Source organism: Oryx dammah, unplaced genomic scaffold (genome assembly GCF_014754425.2).
Source record: "Oryx dammah isolate SB20612 unplaced genomic scaffold, SCBI_Odam_1.1 HiC_scaffold_25, whole genome shotgun sequence".
Classification (NCBI taxonomy): domain Eukaryota; kingdom Metazoa; phylum Chordata; class Mammalia; order Artiodactyla; family Bovidae; genus Oryx; species Oryx dammah.
In genome coordinates, this window is record NW_024070209.1 from 99,179,230 (window position 1) to 99,206,769 (window position 27,540).

Here is a 27,540-nt window from a genome sequence, read left to right on the forward strand (position 1 = left end):
GGTAACAACACAGCTGTCAGATCTCTTTGGAGGATGATCTGATGATACTTATCCAAGTTTTTTGTATTTATCCCTCAAATATACTTACACTGATGCAAAATAACACAGAGAAGACTATTAATCTGCATTGTTTTTAACAGGAAAATATACTGAAGACAGTTTAATGATCATAGCAAATTTCAATATATCAGTATGATAGGATTTTATTAACCAAAAGTTAAGTTACATTAAATTACAGGAAATTATACTCAATATTTTGTTATAATCTATACGGGAAAAGAATTTGAAAAAGAATATATACATAGTTAAATACATAGTCATATATATTTATGTAAGAGTTGACTCATTGGAAAAGACTCTGATGCTGGGAGGGATTGGGGGCAGGAGGAGAAGGGGACGACAGAGGATGAGATGGCTGGATGGCATCACTGACTCGATGGATGTGAGTCTGAGTGAACTCCAGGAGATGGTGGTGATGGACTGGGAGGCCTGGCGTGCTGTGATTTCCGAGCTGCAAAGAGTCGGACACGACTGAGCAACTGAACTGAACTGAACTGAGACACGGTTTTATAGAAAACTATCACTTTTTTGTACACCTGAAATTAACACAACATTGTAAATCAACTATACTTGAATTTCAACAAAAAGAAAAAAGGAAAAAAGGGACACGCAAAGAATGAGGTAGCTAAGGAAAAAGATGAAATAAAACACCAAGATATTATAAGTGATAGAAGGTAGCAACAAGTGAGAATAGTATACTAACATTTCTATGGGAGAGTGCCATCTGTTTATCAACACTTGATAGCTCACTGGAGCTATCCATCGTGGATGGATGTGGGAGCTGAACCATAAAGAATTGATGCATTTGAACTGTGGTGCTCGAGAAGACTCTTGAGATCACACCAGTCAATCCTAAAAGAAATCAACCCTGAATATTCACCGGAGGGACTGATGCTGAAGCTGAAGCTGAAGCCCTGATACTTTGGCCACCTGATGTGAAGATCTGACTCATCTGAAAAGACCCTGACTGAAGCCAAGAGGAGAAGGGGGTGACAGAGGGTGAGATGGCTGAATAGCATCACTGACTCAACAGACATGAATTTGAGCAAACTCTGGGAGAAAATGGAGGACAGAGGGGCCTTGTGTGCTGCAGTCCGGGGGATCACAAAAGAGTCAGACATGACTTAGCAACTGAAAACTAACAACTCACTGGAAGAAGTCTCAAAAAAACACCAGTACAGTAGATTAACGCATGTAGATGGAATTTAGAAAGACGGTAACAATGACTCTATATGCGAGACAGCAAGAGACAGATAAAAAGAACAGACTTTTGGACTTTGTGGGAGAAGGCAAAGGTGGGATGATTTGAGAGAACAGCATTGAAACATGTATATTACCATGTGTGAAACAGATCACCAGTCCAAGTTCGATGCACGAAACAGGTCACTGAAAGCCGGTGCACCGGGACAGCCCTGAGGGATGGGATGGGGAGGGAGGTGGGAGGGGGGTTCAGGATGGGGGACACGAGTACATCCATGGCTGATTTATGTCAATGTATGGCAAAAACCACCACAATGTTGTAAAGTAATTAGCCTCCAATTAAAATAAATAATTAAAAAGAAAACCAGTAACAATGATTGTCCCCAGGGAGGAAAAAGAGTGTATCGCCTATTCAAATGCATAAATAAATTCAGTACATAAATAAGAAATAAATCATTCCTTTGAAATCATGACTCTTCCCCAGTTCGGCTGCTTTAACAGTCTTCTCTCCGGGCTGAACTCGCAGAGTTCATTTAAGTGTGGAATTACGTGAAGGATATTACAGGGACGAAATGACACACAAGGAGAGTTGGCGGGAGGAGGTGAAGAGGCACGAAGCTACCCTGGGCAAGGGTGCTCCTGGTGAGGGCAAAGCTGGGACAGAGCAGTGCAGAGCCCAAGGGGAGAAGCAGGTTGGTGCTTAGGAAGGAAGGCAGGTTTGGCTGGAAGAGAGTGTCTAGGGATACCAGGCAGGCTGGCAAGGTAAAGGGTTGTCTAATTATAGATTTTTTTTTTTTTTGATGTGGACCATTTTTAAAGTCTTTATTATAATTGTTAAATAATATCTTTTCTGTTTCATGCTTTGGTGTTTCGGCTTAGAGGCATGTGAGATCTTAGCTTCCCAACCAAGGGATCGAAACTGCACCCCCTGCATTGGAAGGCAAAGTCGTAAACCCTAGACAGCCAGGGAAGTCCTCTTAAATTCCAATTTTACTCTGGGATGGCAAGACCTCCTTAGGTTTGGGCTCAGGTCCACACCTCACCTACCGCATAGGAGATAACCCAGGTTCCTATGTGTTCTCCCCGCAGTACCCCTTGAAGCTGCCTACGAGATCCCAAGAATGGGTCATCTTTTTAAATCTGGGTACTTAGCATTTTCCTTGTTTCCCTGAGCTCAACCTCCTACTGACGTCAGCAAACCCAACATTCCTCCTATCTAGTCTCTCTTTTCTCCCTTTCTTTCTTTCCTTTCATCCCATATGAGATTGCCTGGTCCCCAGGATGAGCCCACAGTTCAAAGATGACCCAGTAAATAGTGTAGAAAATCCTTTAATCTCCCTTTGAGCTACCCTGGTCTCTGCCACATTGTAAAATCAAGATATGTACAATCTTCAGCTTGGCCTACGTTTGCAATCGTTTAACAGCCAGCCCCATACTCCAAGCATGTGACCTGAGTGGGGTCTATACCTCAAACAATCTTGGTATCTTTTTAATCAAACAGATCCTTTTACAGACTACAGGACACGGGTGACACCTACCTGAATACTGCTGATGGAGATGATCCTTTGCCCATTTTTGCAAATGACTTTTTAAGTTTTTCTTTTTCCCAATAATCAAAGCGTGTGTAGATTTGCTTGGAATTATCAGGAACATTCTTTATCCCAATGTCTCTCATCTAATGGAGGGTTTCCTTCTTATTCGACTGGCTGTTCCTTCCACTTTCTCAATTATTCAGTTCAGTTCAGTTCAGTTCAGTCGCTCAGTCATGTTCGACTCTTTGCGACCCCATGAATCGCAGGCCGCATAAACCAAAAAATAATCCAGAATGTAAAGAAGAAAAAGTTGCCAACCCGCATTTCATTTCCATCAGTGTCTCAATATTTTTATCTAGAAACAAAGCATTGACAGCCTAAAAGTTTTCCTGGAATGATCTTATGTGTCTACCTTGTTTACCTGCAGCTACCAAAGTGACCATAAGTTTAACATCCAGCCTGTCAGGTTTCTCAGCCAAAAAGCTTTTGTTCGGCAAAATAGTCCCTGATATTTCTGCGTATGGAGTCACACCCAAGACATGCAATCCACGTATAGAGCAGCTGACAACTTAGGGAATGGGTCTAATGAGTCTATTTACATGCCACTTTTTGATTTGTTGAAACTTCTACAAACCTCCGATTAAAATTATTGGCATCTCTGAGCTCCAGTGTGGGAACTGTACGTAAAATTTCTAAATAGAGTTGCTAGCCTTGGAAGTAGCTACCCAACCATAATTGACCTTGATGTATTCTCCGTGTATTATGAATCATTACTCTTGGGACAACCACCTCTAGGGTCAATTGATCCTGGAACTCAGATTACCCTAGAACACTTGAAGGGGCCTGAGGTCATGCGGTCTAATTTACACCCAATTGGTCAGTCACCTCGACAAAACCCCCAACACAGAAAGCAGTACTCATTCAGCTTCTTCTCAACAGAAAACTCAAGATCGTCACAACATGGAAAGCTGAATAACAACACACAATTAAGCTCATAAAGCTTATTGTGTCAGACATTTACTGCTCTAAGTATTCATTAACTCACTTAATGTTCTCAATACCCCCATAAAGCAGGCACTCTTATTCTCCCCATTTTACAGATGAAGGAACAGAGGTTGGATGACTTGTCCACAATTACTCAGCTAGTTAGTATCATGTTATGAACCAAGCCGTCACCATCCAGCCCCATGCTGTTGAACAGTGTGGCACTGGCTAGACTGTGGAAATCTTGTAAGAATAAAAGAACTTTAAGCAATCATTAGAGGCTATCAAGCCCAAGTGGTCCACTCAGAGGATGAAGACAGAATGAATGAGCAGCAGAGAGACAACGAGATGCATCTGCTTAGCTTTAGTCTAACAGGTTCATTGCCTCCAGAATACTGACTCCATTTCACAACTAAAGCAACAGAAATCACGGCATTTTACTTGATATTTCTTATATAACACTTCTTTAGTGGATCAGTATAGCTTACGGAGAGAAGATGCATTTTAGGGGGGAAAAAACTAGAAAAACTATTTCCTGTGAAAAGGAATTGCAGGGAAATGTCCTCTTCCGTGGGTCCATGGCTATGACAATAATGCAGAAAATCTTGAGGCTTGGTAAAGAATGACACAGTATCGTCATATTCAAAGTTGACAATTTCGTGACAGGAACCTTAGGACAAATTTAGTTTAAGGAGGTTATTTTCTCCTGTATCCGCCTGCAATGCAGGAGACCCCGGTTCAATTTCTGGGTCAGGAAGTTTCCCTGGAGAAGGGAAAAGCTACCCACTCCAGTATTCTTGGGCTTCCCTGGTGGCTCAGATGGTAAAGAATCCATCTGAAATGTGGGAGACCTGGGTTCGATCCTTGACTTGGGAAGATCCTCTGGAGGAGGGCATGGCAACCCATTCCAGTATTCTTGCCTGGAGAATCCCCATGGACAGAGGTGTCTGTTAGGCTATAGTCCATAGGGTCGCAAAGAGTTGGACATGGCTGAGTGACTAAGCACAGCATAGTTTAAGGAGTTTATTTTCTCCTCTAAGTCTTCATGTTAGAGCTTCTCCGTTTCCTATCCCAGCATCTTCAGAAAGAGTAAGCATAAGTACTACTTGAATGTTCCTCAACTTTTTGATTTCTTATTCTAAGGAATTTCTTTAGAAAGGTATTTTATTTTATTTTTAGATAGAAGAAAAAGGCAGACTGCAGCTCTAAAGTAAATGAACAATGGTAGTATTATTATCAAGCATGACACCCAAGGATATTGTTTTAGTTGTTACTGTGTAAGAAATCACCCCTAAACCTTAGTGGGGAAGAATCATTTCTAGGCCAGCAATTTGACGGGGACAATTTGTCTCTGATCCTCCACGGCTGGGATCCCAGCTGGAAAGGCTTGAAGGCTGTGTGTGGGGACTTGACTGCAAGAGGCTATGAGCATCTGCATGCCCTTCCCTAAGGCTGGCTGTTGATTATGACTGTTCGCCAAGCCCTCAGTTGGGCTGTCAGCTGGGACCCCTACAGTTAACTTCTCCAGATGGATTCTCTACGTGGACAGCTTATTCATTGGAAGGACTGATGCTGAAGCTAAAGCTCCAATACTTTGGCCACTTGATGCCAACTCACTGGAAAAGATTCTGATGCTGGGAAAAACTGAGGGCAGGAGGAGAAGGGGGCAGCAGAGGATGAGATGGTTGGATGGCATCACCGACTTGATGGACATGAGTTTGAGCAAGCTCCGGGAGTTGGTGATGGACAGGGAAGCCTGGTGTGCTGCAGTCCATGGGGTTGCAATGAGTCAGACACGACTGAGCGACTGAAAAACAACAACAACGTGGGCTGCTTGGGCTTCGTAACAATATGGTGCTGAATTCTAAGAGTAACCATCCCCAAAGAGCAAGGCCAAAGTGCATGGTGTGTTAACAATCCTGCTTCAGAAATAACATGGCGTCACTTTGATCATATTCTACCGGTCAAGGAAGTCATAAGGATCTGCCTAGGGTCAAGGGAAAGGCACAGAAGCCTTCCCCTGCTCCTCAGTGGGAGGAATCTCAAGGTGACATTGGAAGAGCAGGTAGAATGGGAGATCCCGTTGTGGTCATCCTTGCAAAACAGAACCTGTCACACGTCTGAAGTAGAATCCTGCCCTCCCTGCCGTCCAATCTGATTGATTCTGTGATCTAATATTTTAAACTACCTCTGAGAAATGCAAAGGGGAATATTAGGCCATATATCAGGCACAAGAGAGATCCCTAAGTCAACAGAATGCAAACTGAATAATTATAAACATTCTTTAAGCATCTCCAAAGCACACGTGGAGCATTCAAAGAAATGCAATTGAAACTCAGACTGTCTGCAAAAGCTTATTAAAATGATGCATGTGTGACATTAATTTCTGATTATTACCAAAAACTCAATGCCCATCAGTGGCTGTTTACTTTTATTTTTTCATCTGTGAATCAGTACATTAGTTTTACTTCCATGCCTATCGAAGCTTCAGATCTGTTTATTATACTCCTATAACATTTTACAAAACCAATCAACTCTTAATAGTCTATGCCCCTCCTAACCTAACACAAGTCTCACATTATGATTCTCAGAAAGATTTTCTTTTTTTTTTTTTTGCCTTCGTTTTTGTTTTTAGCCATGGCATGCAGCATGTGGGATGTTAGTTCCCTGACCAGGGATTGAAACCTCATCTCTTGCATTAGAAGCACAGGGTCTTAACCACTGGACCGCCAGGCAAGTCTGGATTCTTAGTAAGGTAAACAGTGGAGCAGAGAGAGCATAGCCCCTGTCCAAAAGGGCAGCATATTATGACAGTTTTTCTAAGTGACAGAGTTCTAAAGTTAAATTAAGAGTGCTTGTAGGAATATAACCGTCAAGAGCTTAGAATTTTCTGATTCCCCAACCTTATACTGAATAATCAGATCCAAACAGACCCAAACAGCCCGGAGCCCAGAGCTCCAGATGCACATATTTAACTAGACACTTAGATATCTAAGAGCATCTGGCACAATGTCCAGCACTAAACTTCTGTTCTGCCCCTGCTCCCAGCCGCCGTCAACCTTAATCCTGTTCTCAGTCTCTCACAGCCTTATTTTTCTCCACGGCATTTATCGTTATTGGATACATTAGATATACCCTTACACTTGCCCTTCGATCACATATATGAGGGCAACGCTTTTTTACCGTTTGGTTTACTGCCCCTTTCCCTATGCCCAGAACAAAGCCTGACATATAGGAGGTAGTCATTAACATTGCTGAATGAATGAATGTTGACTTACCTGGTGCCTGAATAAATCACAATGAGAGAACCAAAGGGAATAAAGAGAACTGGACTTCCCTGGTGGTCCAGTCACTAAGAATCTGACTGCCCATGCAGGGGACAAGGTTGGGGAAGATTCCACAGGCTACAGGGCAAATAAGCTTGTTCATCACAGCTACGGAACCTGTGCTCTAGAGCCCGGGAGCAACAACTCCTGATGCCCATGTGCCCTAGAGCCTGCGTTCTGCAACAACAGAAACCACCGCAGTGAGAAGCCCGCGCTTTGCATCCAGAGTAGAAAGCCCGCGTGCAGCCGTGAAGTCCCCATTTCGCCAAAAATAAGTAAATAAATAAATAATAAACATTTTTAAAAAGAAGTGACACCATGTCATGTAACTTCAAAGAAAGAGTACCTTAGAATGATTATGTTTGTTTCAGTAGTTGACGGAGTAAGAAAGTAGCTCCAAAGCATTGCTAGATTTTAAAGTTGTTATAAAGGATGAAAGGAGCAAAAACTGAGGATGTATGAAAAACGAATCTTAGCGTTAAATCATGCTTCTTCAGCAACATCAGAATTACCTAAGAGAACTTTTAAATGGACAGATGCTTGGACGTGCCAGCCTGGGGAATGCTTGGAAGGGAGAAGATGATGAAAGCCCAACACCCAACCTGGAAACTCTGGTGGAATCTCAGGGATGGAAGATGGAATAGAGATTAGAATTTAGAAAGTCTGACTTAACTAAATGCGTTATAGTCTGTCTGAAGAAATATAAAAGGAAAAGGAATAATCTACGTAGTATCAGTAAAACGGACTCTCTTGTTTAGTCGCTCAGTTTTGTCTGATTCATGGGATGTCCCAGGTAAGAATCCCGGAGTGGATTGCCATTTCCTTCTCCTGGGGATCTTCTCGATCCAGGGATCAAACTCGTGTCTCCTGCTTGGCAGGAAGATTCTTTACCACTGAGCTACCAGGGAAACCCCAAACAGACTCTATTCTATCCTTAATGTAGATTTATCCCTCCAGAAGAAACAGATGCCTCAGGCTTCCACAGTTTGGCGTCACAATCCATTAAATTCCTCCAACTCTATTTTGATTTTATGCTCTCCAAGAAACTTTGTATAGCATTTAACTTTCCACAAAGATTAGCCTTCAGGGAGAAAAATGTGCGCTTCGGCAAATATGAATAGCTTAGTCTCCTCATAGATATACTTCTCATTGTAAATTTGAAACTTCGCATTCTGGTTTGTGCATCAGTCTTGGGAGTTTGGTTAATGTGAGTCACCTCTAAGTCATATTGAAAATACCAATTCTGATAGGTGAAAAGAGCTGAGAAGCAGACCCCGGTAGCCCTATCAAGGTTGCACTATCTGAGCACAAATAAAGAGATAGCAAGAAAGAAGTGACTGTAGGTTTGCAGTTTGTGTCCAACTGGGAGAGAAAACAAGGATGAACTAAGGCCGATATACTGTTTAACCCATTAGCCAAAGCAGTGAATTGACCTCATCCTTCCAATGCCCTGGCTCACCACGCACGAAGTACCCTGCCAAGTCTTCCCTAGGCAACAAGACTCCCTAGCAAATCATTTACACCAATTCCACGCTTCGGTTCAGTTCAGTCGCTCAGTCGTGTCTGACTCTTTGCGATCCCATGGACTGCAGCGTGCCAGGCTTCCCTGTCCATCACCAACTCCCAGAATTTGCTCAAACTCATGGCCATTGAGTCAGTGATGCCACCCTTAGAAAAATGTGAAGGGGTGCTCTCTGCTCCAAACCAGGGGATTAATCTAATAGGCCAGTTAAGCCTAGTCTGGCCTGCAGCTTTGTCGCTGCTTTCCAACCTTCTCTGCACTGCAGTAAGGAGACTGAAGAACTAGCCCCACAGCAATTGCTTTCAGTAGTTCAAGGGTGGATATCTTATTCTGTCCCCAAGGTGAAGCCATTGTCTTCACCTGTTTTCAGCTGCAGTCTGCCTTTCCAGGCTTCTCTTCATGGCTCAGTTCATTCTGGAGCTCGGCGTTCTGTTGTACTTGTGGGTCTTTGAACCTGCCATTTGATCCCTCCTCCAGGAATGCTGTCCAGATCGCCCTCCCAACCTGATCACTTGTCTTCTGTGTAACTTACCAGTCCTTCAGGACAGCATATAGATGCCAGTTCTTCCCCAACTGAGTTACACTCCTGTGTACAAGTTTCTAGGTAGTTTACCCTACCTTAGTTCTTACCACTGCTGCTGCTGCTGCTAAGTCGCTTCAGTTGTGTCTGACTCTGTGCGACCCCAGAGACGGCAGCCCACCAGGCTCCCCTGTCCCTGGGATTCTCCAGGCAAGAACACTGGAGTGGGTTACCATTTCCTTCTCCAATGCATGAAAGTGAAAAGTGAAAGTGAAGTCGCTCAGTCGTGTCCGACTCTTAGTGACCCCATGGACTGCAGCCTACCAGGCTCCTCCATCCATGGGATTCTCCAGGCAAGAGTACTGGAGTGGGCTGCCACTGCCTTCTCCGTAGTTCTTATCACTCTGTACTGCAATTTCCTATGTATGTTTCTGTCCCCTGACTAGACTGCAAGCCAGTGGGCAAGAACAATGTCTTGGCACTTAGCAGATGCTCAAAGAATAAATAGATACTATGGACAAAATATGAAGTCTCAGTCATTCTCAAGGTGTTTGTCTCTCTCGTCCGATGTACTTTTTTCTAATTTTGGTGTCTTCCTTTATGTACTAAAGTCGTAATTATTTGCCACCAACATTACTGATCCTCTTGCTGAAAATGGTAATGACAGTTAAGAATTACATCTATCCTAAGATGATACACAGACTTTTCACGTAATCTTAATATCTTTTGAAAATTGAATAATGCAAACAGATAACCTAGGGTTTTTTAAAATTTATTTATTTTTAATTGAAGGATAATTGCTTTACTTTTAAAGATAAGTAAATCTTAAATTTAAAAATTCAGAGTCATGCTGAAAAATATATTTTACATACACATCACTCATGAAATCCAACTTTCTTTGCACAAACATTGTCAATTTCATATGTATCTGTCCTAACACAAACATTTTTAAAATTCTTAGTTCTCTTTGCTAAGAAGAAAACAGTCTCAAACTAAGCTGATATATAGAATAACTCATTAGCTGCCTCAAGCAACAAATATCCAGCTTCTGCACGGGAGGGGGAAGGACAATGTGACTTCAGCAGAGCTTTTTTTTCAATGGTAAGAATAGTCACAAAGAAGTATGTCCACCTGAAGGATAATATTAAGATTATACCTTAAGTAGATCCAAGTATCTTGCTAAAAAATTAGAATGGTTAGAGTCTTAACTCTTAAAGAAAAGAGATGAACATGCATGCATAGTCTACAATTCAGATTTCCTTTCCAAAGCACTTATTTCCAGGTACCTTCCTACTATCACGTTATTTTATTTTATGGTTAACATGAAAACAGAATTTTAAATCAAAGAACAGCCTGTGCCATGCAAACTAGAAATGTTCATTTAACAGAGACTAGCTTTCAGCAGGAGAACTCTGCAATTTGTTCCCAAGGAACAGGTTTGTCTGTTTTTTTCTCCTTTAACCTTCCCCCAGACTCTAGCTGGACAGACCATAAAGAAGGCTGAGCGCTGAAGAATTGATGCTTTCAAATTGTGGTGCTAGAGAAGACTCCTAAGAGTCCTCTGGACTTCAAGGAGATCAAACCAGTCAATCTTAAAGGAAATCAACCATGAATATTTGTTGGAAGGACTGATACTGAAGCTGAAGCTCCAATACTTTGGCCACCTGATGAGAAGAACTGACTTACTGGAGAGGATGCTGATACTAGGAAAGACTGAAGGCAGGAGAAGAAGGGGGCAACCAAGGATGAGATGGTTGGATGGCATCACTGACTCAATGGACATGGGTTTGAGCAAACTCTGGGAGGAACTGAAGGACAGGGAAGCCTGATGTGCTGCAGTCCATGGGGTCACAAACAGTCAGACATGACTGAGCAACTGAACAACAAGACTCTCCTAACTTGTATTTACCCATCCCCTCCCATCCAACAATTTTGAAGCACTTCACAAGCAAGCAGGCACTCACTCATCTTTGCATTTTCTTGTGAAGAAAAAGGCATTCACCATAGCCATTTATAGGTCATGAAAACGAGGAGCAGAGATGAAGATGTGCCCAACACTAATAAATGCTGGATGGGGCAAGCTGTGCAGTCCAGGCTGAGCGCTTCCAGGCCCTCTCATCCATCTGGGCATGCCCACACCATTTCTCCCAAAGACCTATAGGTATTTAATTGCATTTCAGGAACCATCAGTTTTGGTTGTGCAGATAGAAGTACAAAGGGTATAGCTTCCTGTAAAGGTGCCAGGTTTTCTTTTGCTGTTGAAATGAAGGGAAATATTTAATTTCTTGTTCCTAGGGAACCAAAACTTTGAGGTGCAGCCTGGGACAGCCAGATCACCTGCAAAGTGGTCAGTATCTAATTCTCTTTGCTCTGTCTCAATTTCATTAAAAGTACTTTTCATCAAGACATAATTTTGTTAGACCCCCCAGATCAGAAACTTGATACTGTCCTTTACAAATTAATACTTTTATTTAATTGTAATACAAATTAATAATTACAAATTATAACACCTTTACAGGGCTTCCCTTGTGACTCAGCTGGTAAAGAATCCGCCTGCAATGTAGGAGACCTGGGTTCGATCCCTGGGTTGGGAAGATCCCCTGGAGAAGGGAAAGGCTACCCACTCCAGTATTCTGGCCTGGAGAAATCCATGGACTACAGTCCATGGGGTCGCAAAGAGTTGGACACGACTTGAGTGACTTTCACTTTCATTCTCTTTCACAATACCTTTACAAATTAATTTCTTTAAAAAGAAAAATAACCTTCAGATTTACAGGAATGGGGGTATCATTAGACATACACGGAACACCTGCTAGAACAGAAGCTTCTTTCATAGTGGTTTCTGGTGTGATTACAGCACAGCACTATGAGTCATTAGTTCTCAATGACTCTCAACGTGAGTAACATCAAATGTTTTAGAAAGCAAAACCTCCATCCGTGGTTGGGGAAATACGAGTGAGTAATGGGGACAGCAGGGAGATCCGAACAGTCCATCCTAAAGGAAATCAGTCCTGCATATTCGTTGGAAGGACTGACGTTAAAGCTGAAACTCCAATACTTTGGCCACCTGATGCAAAGAACTGACTCATTTGAAAAGACCTTGATGCTGGGAAAGATTGAAGGCGGGAGAAGGGGAGGACAGAGGGTGAGATAGTTGGATGGCATCACCGACTCAACGGCCATGAGTTTGAGTAAACTCCGGGACTTGGTGATGGAAGGGAGGCCTGGCGTGCTGTAGTCCATGGGGTCTCAAAGAGTCACACACGACTGAGCGACTGGACTGAACTGAACGGGGAAAGAGGGATTCTGAGCTACTAATACAGAAGACACATTTTTTGAAACTCACATTTGTTTAGTGTTAAGAGAAAAAAAAAAGTAAATTCCAGCACTGGTATTCATTGTTTGGGTGGGTCTGCTCTATAAAATGTGAATAGCACACTCACGGGGTCCTTATTAGTTTATGAAAGCGTGTATTTAAACCCCTTAATCAAGGTGTATCAAGCACTGAACAGGCTGGTTCTCTTCTGTTTTCACACTTTAAAAGATGGAGAGACAGTCTGGGCTCTTTGCAGATTCCTCAGACAAGGAGGCAGCAGAGAGGTTTTACGATGTGTGCTGGTGAAGACCGAGGGGTTGAAAAACCACACAGGGGCAAAAAGATGACACAAAAAGATGCCAAAATACCGATAATCTTGAAGCTGGGTGGTGTGTACAGACGGGTTCAGCATATTTTCTCTATGTATGTTTGAAAATTCCCATAATTAAGAAGTTCAAACAAAAAAAAAAAATTTGTGTGGCTGAGTCCCTTCCCGATTCACCTGAAACTATCGCAACATTGGCAATCGACTATACCCCAATAGAAAATGTTTTTGGTGTTAAAAAATAAAAATACATAAATAAATAATAAAAATAAAATAAACGAACAACAACAAAAACATTTGACAGTATTAACTTGAAAGAAAAAGAAAGATGAGGAGAGCTCTAGAATCCCAGACCTGGGATTGAATCTCTACTTTCGGCTCTGTGAACTTGTTAAGTTATCTTACTGTTTGTTCTGTGCTTCAGTTTCCTCTCTTGTAAAAGGATAATGATGGTGTGGTCAGTGCAGAGCTGTGCCACTCAGATCCTTCTTCCAGAAAGGACTTGAGGCCCAGCTGCACAGGGTGTGGTTTAGCAGACAGCTTCCTTTAGGTCTGCCTTGTCTTCAGAGCCAAAGTCACAGTGTTCTTGGGGTAGGCCTTTGCCAGTGAACGAGCAAGGCAGTGGTACAAGGGCCTGGCCGTTTCTGCCCACAGTGAGACTCCCCGAATGGGTCATCTTTGCTCTAGATCTTCTCGTTGTCCTGGTGGAGACTTTCTCAGGCAGCATTTTGGTCTGATGGCTCCCTCGGCCCAATCACACTTACTCCCTTTTCCTTTCACAGGTGTTCCTTCCCTACAAAGCTTAGCATTCCTAGTTCCATCTCAGAATCTTCTCAGATGCTGGCCCAAGTGGTACTTTTAACTTCACTGGATTCTTGAGAAGAATCAATGCGATGATGGATGACAAATTTTCACAGCACCTGAGGCATGGTAAGCTCTCAGTAAGCAGCAGTATTTTTTTTTTTTTTTTGCTTTGGTTTTACTTCCAGTTTTATTAAGATATAATTGACATACAGAAAATAAGTGTGAGGTGTACACATGATAATAATCAGCAACGTTGATGACACCAATTCAACTGTTTTTAAGGCATGGTGCACGTGAAATTATTACAAGAACTACAGAGTTTATGCAATGATAATCTATTTCTATTTTTACAACCTGCAGAGTAGAGAAGTAAAGGTGGAAACTGTAGCTGCTGAACTGTTAACACACTAAAACCATAGCTTTAGTCTAAGAATTAATTCTTATTAAAAATTTCATTCTAATCATTAGAATAGTGTGTTCTAAGTTTTAAAAAGAAACCATAATATAGTGAATGTGATATTGCAGTTTTGAGGTGAACAAATCTTATGATTTGTGCAACAGGAAATTTTAAGTTTCATCTATTTTGTTGTTGGTGGCATGAATCTAGTTCTAGTATTAGGCAATTGAGGTTGTTAAGATTTACAGAAAGTTAGCACAGAATCTTACAGATGAGGTTTATGAGTTAAAAGAATCAATATTAAAAAACGTGTATATTCCCAACTAACTCTTTGACATAATAAACACATTTGGCCCTTTATTGACTTTTTGAATTTATTAACCAGACACATCACTAGGCTCAGGCCGGTAAGACTATATGTTACTAAATCAGGAAACAAATATTTCATTACAAACGCTAATTCCAGAAGACTTCACACCCACATTCCAAAATCTAATTAGATTAATTTCCTAGGGCATACATGTATTCTTGGTAGCTTGCAATTTTTAAGTGTCAAAATAAACCTTATTTTAAAATGTGGGCGGTGTTGATGAAACAAGTATGAGTAATACTTGCAGGAAACACAATATTAGCTTAGCGAGGAAGTGGGTGACACTTGAACAGTCCTTCAAAGAGGCACCTTCCATGTCGCACCAATGTAAAGCAAGAGTTCTAATGTAGTCACACAGTAAGCACAGGCAAAACCCCTTACATACTTGAAATACAGCTTTACCTACCCAAACTGCATGTTTAGGATGATATCTGAGTATAAGGTGAAAGCAACGAACTGATGGGTAAATGTCAACTACAAAATCACCAGATCTCCGATGTTTTGTTTAATATCTACTAACCAGAGAGTTGGTGATGGACAGGGAGGCCTGGCGTGCTGCGATTCACGGGGTCGCAAAGAGTCGGACACGACTGAGCGAATGAACTGAACTGAACTGAACTGAACTGACTGAACCAGAGAGACAAATATCATATTACTTATAAGTGGAATTTTTTTTAAATGACACAAAGGAACTTACTTACAAGACAGAAATATACTGGGGCTTCCCTAACAGCCCAGTGACTAGGACTCGGAGCTTTCAATTCTATGGCTCCAGGTACATCCCTGGTCAGGGAACTAAGATTATGCATGCCTTGAGCAGTGTGGCAGAAAAAAAGAAAAACAGAAATAGACTCAGAGACAGAGAAAACAAGCCTCTGGTGACCAAAGGAGAAGGTTGTTCAGTTGCTAAATCACGTCTGACTCTTTGCGACCCCGTGGACTACAGCACTCCAGGCTTCCCTGGCTTTCCCTGTCTCAAGGAGTTTGCTCAAACTCATGTCCATTGAGTCAGCAGAGGGATAAATTAGGAGTTTGAGATTAGCAGATACAAACTACCATATATAAAATAGATAAACAACAAGGACCTACTGTATGAACTACATTCAATATTGTGTAATAATCAATACTGGAAAGAAACTGAAATATATATATATGACTGGATCACTTTGCTATACACCTGAAACATTATAAATCAATTATACTTCGATTACAGAACATAAAGATAAAAAATAAATTAATATTTTTAAAAATCTACTATCCAGAGAAGACGGTGCAAACCCTGTTTTAATGGAAAGGTGGCGTTGACAGAACTACACTTGATTTTTTTTTTTTTGGTCTGTCTTTTGAGGTGGTTTTGCTCACCCTAGTTCCAGGATTGATATCTCCCATGTCAGTCTTGCCGTTGTTTATCCCGAACAGAAACCTCTGAAGGGTTAAAGAAGAAAAGAGCTGGAGGAGAGCTATGAAATGTTGTTAGTACTCTGCTCCATTGAGTAGTGGGCAGTGAAAAAAGGTAATAATTCTCCAAATCCTGCAACTAGTTAATTACGTCAATGTTAAAAAAAGAATCAGTATTGTCTAGCTTAAAATTTTAACACACTACAAAGCGTTCTTATGGGTTTCCCGGGAGGTGCAGTGATAGAGAATCTGCCTGCCAATGTAGGAGATGCAAGAGATGGGGGCTCCATCCCTGGACTGGGAAGATCCCCTGGAGGTGGGAAGGGCAACCCACTCCAGTATCCTTGCCTGGAGAATCCCGTGGACAGTGGAGCCGGGTGTACAGTCCATGGGGTCAGAAAGAGTTGGGTAAGAATGAGTGACTTAGCACGCACAGGCGCGCGCGCACGCGCGCGCACACACACACACACACAGTGTTCTTATATAAACACACACATATGCATCAGGTATCAGCCGCATGAACAACAGAAAGGAGACAACTTTTCAAGCTCTACTTTAAAGGTAAAAAAAAATGTCTAGAGGGACTTCCCTGGAGATCCAGGGCTTAAGACTCCATGCTTCCGCAGGCCCTCCTCCAGGGGTTCTTGCCTGGAGAATCCCATGGACAGAGGAGCCTGGCAGGCTACAGTCCATCGCATCCAAGAGACTCGACTTAGCATGCATGTACGCTTCAGCACACAGGTCTCCGGGGTGGCCAAAAAACAGAAAAGGGTCTAAACTGTGTTTGTGTGGAAGGAGTATATGAGGAATCTCTGGACCTTCTGCTCATTTTCGCTGTGAAACTAAAACTGCTCTAAAAAGAAGTCTATTGGGATTCCCCTGGTGGTCTAGTGTCTAAGACTTCAAGCTCCCAAGGCAGGGGTCCTCAGTTCATCCCTGGTCAGGGAATTAGATCCCAAATGCTGTAATTAAGAGTGCAAGCTGCAACTAAGACCTGGCGCAGCCAAATAAATAGGCAAATAAATATATACTAAAATTTTTTTAAATAGTTTACTTTTTACAAAAAGGTGCCTGGATTTTTTTTTTTTTTAAATCTTTACACTGCCAAAGCAAAGAAAGTCATTAAAACTACCCTGCCATTATTTTAAAACAGCAAATGTTGAGACTTCCCTGGTGGTCCAGAGGTTAAGACTCCACACTCCCAATGCAGGGAGTTCGACCCCTGGTCAGGGAACTAGATCCTGCATGCTGCAACTGAGATCCAGTACAGCCAAATAAAAAATAAGTAAATATTAAAAAAAAAAAAAAAAAAACAGCAAATGTTAAAACAAGAGGGAAAAAAAAGGATTCATTCATTTATTCAATAAGTTATTTTCTGAACTACTACTGTGAGGCAGGCATTGTTCCTGATCCAGTTGGTTGACAACTTTCACTGCTGCCTCTTAAAAGTGAATACCACAATCAATGTCACTATAGCCAACAAATTGTGGAAAGCATTATATGTTTGGCACTGTCCTAAAAACAACAGGTTTTTAAAAAAATTAAGTACCATCAACACAGGTGGTTTAACATAGTAATATGTTAACCAATATGTATTAGTTGGGTCTCTGCTTTCTTGTTATTATTTTGGGCTATTCCATTTCTTATTAGCATCAAAAGAAAGAAAGAAAGATAGCAGAGAGTACACTAGGAGATAAAAGTAGATTATATTACTTAGTAATTTAGTAGCCACAAAGAGTAGACCATTATAAGGCAGGTTAAAACTTCCAATGGATTTATTTTCACTTCACATTAATGATCAAGCTTATAAAAAGTTGAGCTGACACTTCAATAATGCCTTACTTCTTTTTAATACGCAGACACAAAACCCAAAAAAATTCAGAAGAAATTCTTGCTTTGCCATTTCTCCAGTGACCAGAGAGAACTTGAACAAGTCAGTACAAACTAGATAGCCTCTTAACATGACCTTTTAAACACAGTCTTGAGTAAATGCATTTTGGTTAATCTTAGAAACAAATCTCTTTTTTGACTTTGAGGTTGCAGGCTAGAGTTAAAGCCGGTTTTACATGGTTTCACTGAAATGGGTAGATTCCCTTCAAAGTATATAAAGTGAAACAACAGGCTCCTATCAGTCTTACACACAATAGCTGTTCAATAAAAAAAGTTAAAAATTGACTAAAATGCAAATTAGGAAGAGATGTACAGAAATATTTTATTATATCCTAATTACTTTATTTTTTAATTTTTAAATTAATTTTTATTGGAGTATAGTTGATTTACAATATTGTGTTCGTGTCTGCTATGCAGCAAAGTGAATCAGTCAGACATACATAAACTGATATATCCACTCTTTTTTACATTCTATTCCCATCTGCTCGACACTCTGTAATGACCCCATCACTTCAAATCATCCATTTTATACTTTGTTATGACCTACTGGTATAAAATAGAAAGCCCCAATTTTCACACAATCTAGTAAAGTTATTACAAATTATGGGTTTTGAGTTCATTTTTATGATTGCATGAGAACTTCCTGACGTTTCCTGATTTCTCACTATCAGGAGTATCAATATTTATGCCGATGAAGAGGTTAAAAGAAAAAAGAGAAGAGAACAGTTTTACTGTCTACAAAGCAGGATGTGGCTAAGAACAGAACTTTAATGTAAAGTGCACGTTAGAAACACGTCCTTTTGAAAAGCTTATAGGGACGTTGACTAGCGTCGACGTGTAAAACCTGATGGCGTTTGTGAAAGTCTATGAAAGCTGCAAAGACCTGTCGCAAAGAACTCATGGCCATCCAAACCAGAGCTCCATCTCTCTCCATCTAGAAGCATCGTTCTGCCAAGTTAGGCTTGAGTGCCCCGTCATTATCTCATTACCCCTGTGCAAAATCCCACAGCCACCAGTCAAGGAAAACCCTCAATCAGGGCACCACAGAGTCTCTCACCACCAGAGAACTGGAGGTCGTTTTTCAGAATTTTAATCTGAAAATTTTTTAATCTCACATTTTTCTTCTTTTTGTTTTTTTTCAAATTTTCTTTTTTAATCTCAAATTTTAATGAAATGAGGCAACTGAAAACAGACATTTTGGTGCCCTTATGCTTCTTGGAATTTAAACTCAAATTTTGCACTTCTCTTAGTACAAATTACAAGTTCCATTCTTTTGCCTCTATTAACCTCTAAACCACTCAAGGGCAAAGGGCGATACTCTAGTAGAATGCCTTTTTCTTTTGCTTTTTTTAACTCTTCACGGACAGGTCCTTCATAGAGACAACAGATAACTAGTTCTTTCTTGTAAACCTTAACAAATGAGAAAAAATTTCAAGTAGTTTACACACCTTCTCCCTTAACAATCTTTTCCAATTATTTTCACTGTAGGAAGTTTCAATCCTAGAGAGTAGAAAACCTGGTAAGGAGCCTTCCTGTACCCATTACCCAGGTCAGCAGTGACCCGCTCCTGCGCAATTTCATTTCACTCACATTCCCACCCACTATCGCCCCAAACTCTTTTGAAGCAAATCTAAGGTTTCCTTTTACTTTTGTATATATTCCAGTTCCTACTGATTTTCAACAACTTGCCTTTGCCTTCCTTTCCACCCTCTACCGGCCAAAAGAAGTGTACAGAATAACGCAGGGGATTGAGGCTGTCTTACCTGGTGTTTCCTTCCTCATAACTACTATCATCCCACCGCCCATCCCTTTCTGGATCATCTTCTATGACATTTACCAACATCACCATGAAATGGGCACCATGGTGTTCAATCCCTAAACTACAGCCCATTTCACTTGGAAATATATTGTATTCCCCCCTCCCAATAAACCCTTTCTATTGTTTGAACAAGTGAAAATAAAAATTGTGCCAAAATTTCAATTCTGTTGATAAAAATTTGTTCTGATTAGTTCCCCCAGATAGGGTAAAAAGAGGCAAAGGGAGCGCAGAAGGAATAGAAGAGGAAAGAAATCCAACACTTAAAATGGTAGACTCTGCCTAATTGGCTGTGTATAAATACTGACGACCATCTGCTACTTTAAGAATGAATATTTGCAAACATCAGTCGAAAAGTTGAGATCCTTTTAGACAGGGGATGTTTACAAAATGAATTCTCATTTAAGGGAACTACTACCTTCAGAATTTTGGTATCAATAACAGTAGCTGCTTCTGAGCCTAAGAAGTAGTTATGTAAAAACAATTAAAGCAAAAAAATAATTAATTAAGGGAGGATGCGCTCTGTTTCTATAGCTGCTCTAACCTTTTATTTTGACGTGAGATTTCTTGGCCTCTACTCAGATAGCAACCACCACCCCACACTTTCTTCTCCACACCCTTTACAAATGGAATTCCGAAAGGAGGCACTTTCGAGTTTCTCCTGGGAAATATCTCATCTTGAGGACGTCTCGGTGCAATAACTGAGATTTCATCTCCTTCCTCGGCACTCCGCTCTGCCCATCGCTTGCCCAGAGATCTCCTTAGGAATCCAGAGAAAGCAAGGAATCCAGAGGAAAACAAGCCCCAGTCCACAAGCCACAGCCTCTCCTCCCCAGGACCGCCAGTGCACCGCCTTGGCATCCGGGTCCGGGGAGAGAGGAGCTTGCAGACACCACGCCGCTTGTTTATCCATCCGCGCCCCGGGTTAAACATCCCGGCGGGGCGCTCCCTACCGCATTTCAGACTCTTTCCTCCCAGCGGTTAAAAAATACAAAACTGACCCCGCTAATGCCTGTTCCCGCAGGCGGCAACACAAGGCGTCCCTCTAACTCCTACTACTCTCCCCTCCAGGCCGAACGCCGCAATCCTCACATCAAATGCAAGATCTGAGTTGCCCCTGGGAGAATCACAAGCGCACCCCAAACCACCACAGGGCAAACGTCCTCGCCACTAGAGGGAAGACACCAGTTCTCACTCACCCCTGCACCCCCAAAGCCAAGCCCTGGGACCCGGCCCCGCCAGGGCCGCCCAGCCCCCCGGGAGAGCGCCCGAACCACCCGCACCTCCTTGGAGACACAGCAGAGGACCGCGGGTCTGGACGCCGAATACCTAACGCAGCCCTGAAAATCCCCGGCCTTCCACGCCCCCATTGAGTCGGCCCGCCGCGGTGAAGAGAGGGGGGTCCCGCCCGCGCCTCTAATCAGGAGGTGCGGGGACCCAGATCCGCGCGCCGCGCTAGGGCTGTGGAGGGGACCCCCACCAGCCGGCCCCTGCTCTGGCCGCCGGAGGGGGGAGCGGTTCACACCAGCCCCCCTTCACCTCAGAAAGGCGAATCTGGCGCGCACCTCTCGCTCAAGCCAAGGCCAACGAGAAGCACTCGGACCTGCGCCTCCCGCCAGGGCCGCAGAGACCCCCCGACCGGCGCGCGATCTCGTCCACCGGGGGCAGTCCGGCCCGCGTCCCCCGGCCCAGGCGCACCAGGCACCTTTCCCCCACCTCCCTGCATCCTCGCGGGCCCGGCCCCTCACTCACCCAGAGCTCGGTGCCCCAGCTCATGGTGCAGGGGGCGGGAAGGGGCGCGCCGCGCGGCGGGGCGCGGCTCTCTGGTCCCCCTCCCCAGCGATCCCGTCTCCCCGGGAGATCCCCGCGATCGCGGAAAGTCCGTGCCCCGTGCGGCCGCCGCCTCCTCCGGCTCGCCGCTCCTCGCCTAGGGTCTCCGCGGCGCTCCTCCTCCCCGGTCGCTCCTCGGCAAAATGGCCCGAGGAAGCAGCAGCCGCGGTCGCCGCAGCGCCCGCCCGCCCCACACCCGAGAGCGAGGGGCGGGGGAGGGGCGGGGCGGGGCCGCGCGCCGGGGGCGGGGCCGGCCTGACAGCTCGCGCACGCGCGCGCCCCGCCCCCGGCCCAACCTCCCCCCTGACACCCCCCGCCCGCGTGGCCCGGGGGTCCGGAAGGACTTGCAGAAAGCAGGGGCCTCTGGTGGGACCTGGAGCCGCCGGCCTCCCCGCTGCCGTGTTTTTTTTTTTTATTTTTTTTATTACTTATTAGCAGCCACACTCTCTGCTCTTAGGGACAAACCACTCGCCTCCGAACGGAGCCTTCCCCTATTACGGGGGCTCTGCCGAGGCCTGAGGTTGCTCCCCTGCGCCAAGCGCTGCTTTGAATTTAAGGACCATGCTTTCGTTGCTCAGCCATCAAAGCTAGCTCGAGCGGGTCTTTCCCCCCACCGCCCGGGAAGCCTTGGAGGCCCGGGGGGCTTTCGCAGCCTTGCGCCGGTTGGCGTGGGGCCAGGTGCGGTGCTGTCTGCATACTACACACAGAAGGACTCGGAGGCCGAGAGCGACCTAGCAGAGTGGCTGGGGAAAGGAGTCCAGGGGCGCACAACCGGTGATTTCTAATCTCTGAAACCAGTGATTTCCGACTTGTTCGGCCAAGAAACTCTCAGACGTTGAAATCACGTTGCCGCGTAGTGGGTGAAAATAGCAAAGGCTCTGGGTCCACAGATACGGGTTTCTGGTTCCAGTCCCACACTCACTAGCTGGGTGGCCTAGGACAAGGCCTCCATCTCTGTAGAAGCTAAGAGCCTTCTCCCCCACCTCCCGCCAAAGGGAGGCAGTACCTACCCAGCTCAGCGAAAGGAGATGACCACCTGTTACCCGGCCAGTGGTTGGTAAACTAAGAACTAATTTTTAAGTAGATACGGACTCCTTTTTCCCCGCACTCCCAGAGTATACACAAATAACATTCCAGGATTGTGTGTGTGTGTGTGCGTCGCTCAGTCATGTCCCACTCTTTGCGACCCCATGGACTGTAGCCCACCAGGTTCCTTTGTCCGTGGAATTCTCCAGGCAAGAATACTGGAGTCGGTTGCCATTTCCTTCTCCGGGGGATCTTCCCCACCCCAGGGACCCATCGGGGTCTTCTGCATTGCAGGCGGATTCTTCACTGTCTGAGCCACCAGGGAAGCCCGATTCCAGGATTGGAACTGGAGAACTGTTTGGGTTCTGACTCCTTCCTCTGATTCACTAGGCCCTTTCTCCCCAACTTTTCTTTCTTCCTCAGCTAATCCTACTCACTTTTCTGACTATCTGTGAACTCCTAAAATGGGCCCCATTTAAGAAGTGTTTCAGCTGCCTGTCTCTCTAATCCCACTACACCCAGCCTCAACCAGCTTATCATTCTTCTCCAGGAGAGGGTGGGTCAAGGGTGGTGTTCTACTCTTGCAGATAAACCAAGTCTACTTCCTCTGTTGGACAGGATCACAATAAATTTAAACTGTCAAACCTGTTTTGGTCTGTCTTTTTTCAGTAAGGAGTTCCTTCCACCAGTTTGTTGTTGGTGTGTGTTTTAAATATTTTGTTCTCAGTTATGCGGTCTGGAAACTCTGTACTCCAATCCTGCTAGACCTGTAACCATCAGAACAGCCAGCCACTTACCTCCCAAGGTACATTCATTAACAGCTTGAGTGAGTTGGGGGGGTCAGAAACTCAATCAATACTGCACAGTTCAGTTTGCTATTTGGAAATGCTGAGTGAAATGCAGGTAATCTAACAGGACCCTGCCTCACAAATCACCTCAATTTCTTCCTGCCAAGATTTACTATTTTTTCAAATACAGTGATCTAATCTTGCTGCCTTCTAGAAGACTTATCAAAAACAGTGACTTATCAAACAGTGAGGGGCTAATCAGGAGGAAAACAACCTGCAGCTCTAAAGAAGAGAAAGAGGGGGCAAAGAGCAAGAGACAGCAGAAAGAGAGAGCGAGACCACATTAAAAGGAAACCTTTTAAGATGAGTAAGCAGGAAACAGTTATAGGAACCCATTAAAAGCCACAGCAGCAGTACTGTATGGAACTGGGTTAATTAGACCACACTGCAAATACCTTTAACTTCATTAAGTCTGGTGGTAACTGAAAAAAAGGGTTGAAGGTATCAGAATCGCCAAGAAATAAAAGAAAAAGTCACCGCTGATTTTAAAGCAATGGAAACAAACAGGATTCAGCATAAAAAGAAATAAGCTAGCAAAGAAAAAGATTAAATACAGCACAGTATTTTTTAGGAGGAACTAAATCCATTTCAGTTTCCCTTATTGTAAAAGGGAGTGAGTTTGAGAGAAGAACTTCTATTAATAAGTCACTGTGACTGACCTGCTTAGGAATCAGTTTTCACAAGAGGTATCGTAAATCCTGTGGCTTCCCTACTGGCTCAGTAGTAAAGAATCCATCTGCCAATGCAGGAGACGGAGGTTTGATCCCTGGGTCAGGAAGATCCCCTGGAGGAAATGGCAACCCATTCCAGTATTCTTGCCTGGAAAATCCCATGGACATAGGAGCCTGGGCGGGCTATAGTCCGTGGGGCTGCAGGAGAGCCGGACATGATTTAATGCCTAAACAACTGTAAACCCCATCTATGTAAATACCGAAACCTCAGTTCAGTTCAGTTCAGTCCTGCAGTCTTGTCCGATTCCTTGCAACCCAATGGACTGCAGCATGCCAGGCCTCTCTGTCCATCACCAACTCCCAGAGTTTACTCAAACTCATGTCCATTGAGTCGGTGATGCCACCTAACCATCTCATCCTCTGTTGTCCCCTTCTCCTCCTGCCTTCAATCTTTCCCAGCATCAGAGTCTTTTCCAATGAGTCAGGTCTTTGCATCAGGTGGCCAAAGTACTGGAGTTTCAGCTTCAGCATCAGTCCTTCCAATGAATATTCAGGACTGATTTCCTTTAGCATGGATTGGTTGGATCTCCTTGCTCTCAAGGGACTCTAAATTACCTAGGGGATCGGTTTGGGCTATATACACCTGTTTCACCTTTTAGGAACATGTGGAGAATACTGATTTACAAAGTTATGATTTTGGCAGGCAATTACATAAATTTCCACTGAATAATCTGATCACACGGATATTATTAGCACTGAAATAAGGTATCTAGAAAATATAGACCCTGTATAGTTGCCATGGAGTTAGAGGTAAACAATTTTAAGAGTCTTTCAGCAACTCCAATTCGTCTTGCTAGTATAAACATCTAATTCAGGGGCTTAGATGTAGAGATATCACTATCTAATCTATTTAAAAGGCTTCCTGTTCTTCAGTTACTAAGTCATGTCCAACTCTTTGCGATCCCATGGACTGCAGCACGCCAGGCTTCCCTGTCCTTGACTATCTCCCAGGGTATTATCAAACTCATGTCCATTGAGTTGATGACAACATCCATTGAGTCAATGATGCCATCTCACCCTCTGTTAACCCTTTCTCCTCCTCCCTCAATCTTTCCCAGCATCAAGGTCTTTTCCAATGAGTTGGAAAAGTATTGGAGCTTCAGCATTAGTCCTTCCAATGAATGTTCAGGGTTGATTTCCTTTAGGATTGACCGGTTTGATCTCCTTGCTGTCCAAGGGTCTCTCAAGATCTTCAGCACGACAGTTTAAAAGCATCAATTCTTTGGTGCCCAACCTTCTTTCTGGTCCAACTTTCACATCCGTACATGACTACTGGAAAAATCACAGCTTTGACTATATGGACCTTTGTTGGCAAAGTGATCACTCTGCTTTTTAATACACTAAGTGGTTTTGTAATTGTTCCATTGGGATCCTAGTGTTCCACTACTAATTAGGTATGTGGCCTCAGACAAGTTACTTAAACTCTCAGAACTTCACTTAAAACACGGACCTCCAAGGTTGTTGTGAGGCTGAAAGAAGGGAGCTGGCGGTGAGCACAGAGTGAGCACAGAGTGGATAGCCCCGCACAGAGAGCTCTAGAGCTTTGGTTGAATTATTTCCCTTCTCTAGGCCTCAGTTTCCTCCTCCATAAAATGGACATAATGCTTTGCTCCAAAAGTTACTGCAAAGATGAAAAGAAAGAACACATGTAAAATGCTTAGCACATGGGGGCACAAGTATCGGTTCCCTATTTTTCCTCCTATTTTTTGGAGGATTTTTACTTCCTCTATCAAGGAAAGCAATCCTTTAAGCACTTCTGATGTGGCAAAACAGATTGTCTGAACTACCATTGATTGGTTGTCTATCACTGAAGTACTCTTCTTAATTAAATTCTCAGGATTTCTTTTTTTTCCTTTAAAATAGCTTCCATCAGTTTCCAGCTTAAAATTCTCCATTTGTTTAGCATTCAAACTACTTACTAAGGACCCAAGAAAGCAGTGGAGTGGAAAAAGTTGGAGTGGGATAAAAGGAGAACTCTCTCGTGAGTAGAATCTTAAGACTGCAACCAATTTGTACTCAATAATGGAATTCCCCTGAAGGTCTATAAAGATGTGCATAGAATCAGGAAAAACCAGTTGTCTGTGGCTGAGCAAGTTACACACTATGCCACCAAATTGAGAAGTGGATTGGAAGTTTTTCTCCAACCTGCAGGATTCAAGATGTGTCAGGGGCTAGCTTTTCCAAGAAGATGACTCTGCAAGGAGAGTCTGTGGGCATTCCCCAAGCCCCAAGAAATGACATTTCAAGTCAAAGAATGAAAGTGACATTTGACTTGTGAATATATTGCCAAGTTCTAGTTTGACCTCTGGTTCCCCGTACTGTGTTTATACAGAATTTTGATCCGAAATGTCATCTCTTTCTATAAGAAAGACAAGCAACAATCATTACTAGAGAATATTAACCCCATAATTACATTAAATATCTCTGGAAATTTCTAAACTGACGTCAAACATTATTAATCACACTAGATTCAAACTCCAAATTCTGCTACTAGTGGCAAACTTCAGTAGTTCTTGCAATGTTAGAGGAAACAGAAAAATACGACCCACTTGACTAAGAGGATAAGGCTGAAAGTCAGGTTTAGGATATAGTCTTTCCAGCCCCTCAAGGCTTTTTCAGTCAGTACCTTAAAGTTTAGTGCCCCTTTGAAAATGTGGCCAGGGAGAGGCAAACCTAACTCGTTCTGTTACTCAACAGGTCTGTTCCCAGTTACAGTATCATGATTATGCAAATAACCTGCTCTTGAAACTCTGAAATCATGTGCCTAAGTAAAATTGCCAAGACAGCATTTTCACAGAATTTGAGAAGTAACTATCTGAAAAACCCTTTACTTTCAGTTTAGTCCAGTTGCTCAGTCGTGTCCAACTCTTTGCAACCCCATGGACTGCACGCCAGGCCTCCCTATCCATCACCAACTCCTGAAGTTTATTCAAATTCATGTCCATTGAGTCGGTGATGCCATCCAAACATCTCATCCTCTGTCGTCTCCTTCTCCTCCTGCCTTCAATCTTTTCCAGCATCAGGGTCTTTTCAAACGAGTCAGTTCTTCGAATCAGGTGGCCAAAGTATTGGAGTTTCAATTTGAGCATCAGTCCTTCCAATGAATATTCAAGACTGATTTCCTTTAGGATGGACTGGTTGGATATCCTTGCTGTCCAAGGGACTCTCAAGAGTCTTCTCCAACACCACAGTTCAAAAGCATACTTCACTTTTAAGTCTTTGTAATTTGTGTTCCCTTTCTTTTGTTGTTCAGTTGCTAAGTTGCATCTGACTTCGACTCCATGGACTGCAGGACAGAGAAGCCTTCACCAACTCTTGGAGTTTGCTCAAATCTCTCAGTTCCAAACTAATGACCGGCACAATATAGTTCTCAAATATCCGAAGAAGCTATTTATCATAAACTTCTGGACAGATGCCACCGGTATGTGACCCTGTGAAAGTCACATAATAATTCCCAAGTGAAAAGGAGCAAGGTATAAAAACCCAGCTTTGAGCCCTTGTAAAACTGTTCTCCAGAGACTAAAAGACAAAGGTCTCCTATTTTATAAACGAGTTATTCTGATATAAAATTAAGATTCTTCCTCATCAATCCATTTTTAGAAGCCTATTATTTTCAAATTTAAAACCAGAGATTCTCAAAACTGG

General features: G+C 43.2%; 1 protein-coding gene across 16 annotated transcripts in view; it reads right to left on the reverse strand.

The window, feature by feature from the left end:
• Positions 1-21,472, reverse strand: part of FNBP1 (formin binding protein 1) — a 138,447-nt gene extending 116,975 nt beyond the window's left edge. For all 16 annotated transcript variants that reach the window (XM_040225375.1, XM_040225374.1, XM_040225387.1 and 13 more), the window contains exon 1: positions 21,213-21,472. In XM_040225375.1, the coding sequence (XP_040081309.1) occupies positions 21,213-21,236 (24 nt within the window). In that variant the 5' untranslated portion in view covers positions 21,237-21,472. The remainder of the gene's footprint in view (positions 1-21,212) is intronic.
• Positions 21,473-27,540: the final 6,068 nt, after the last annotated feature.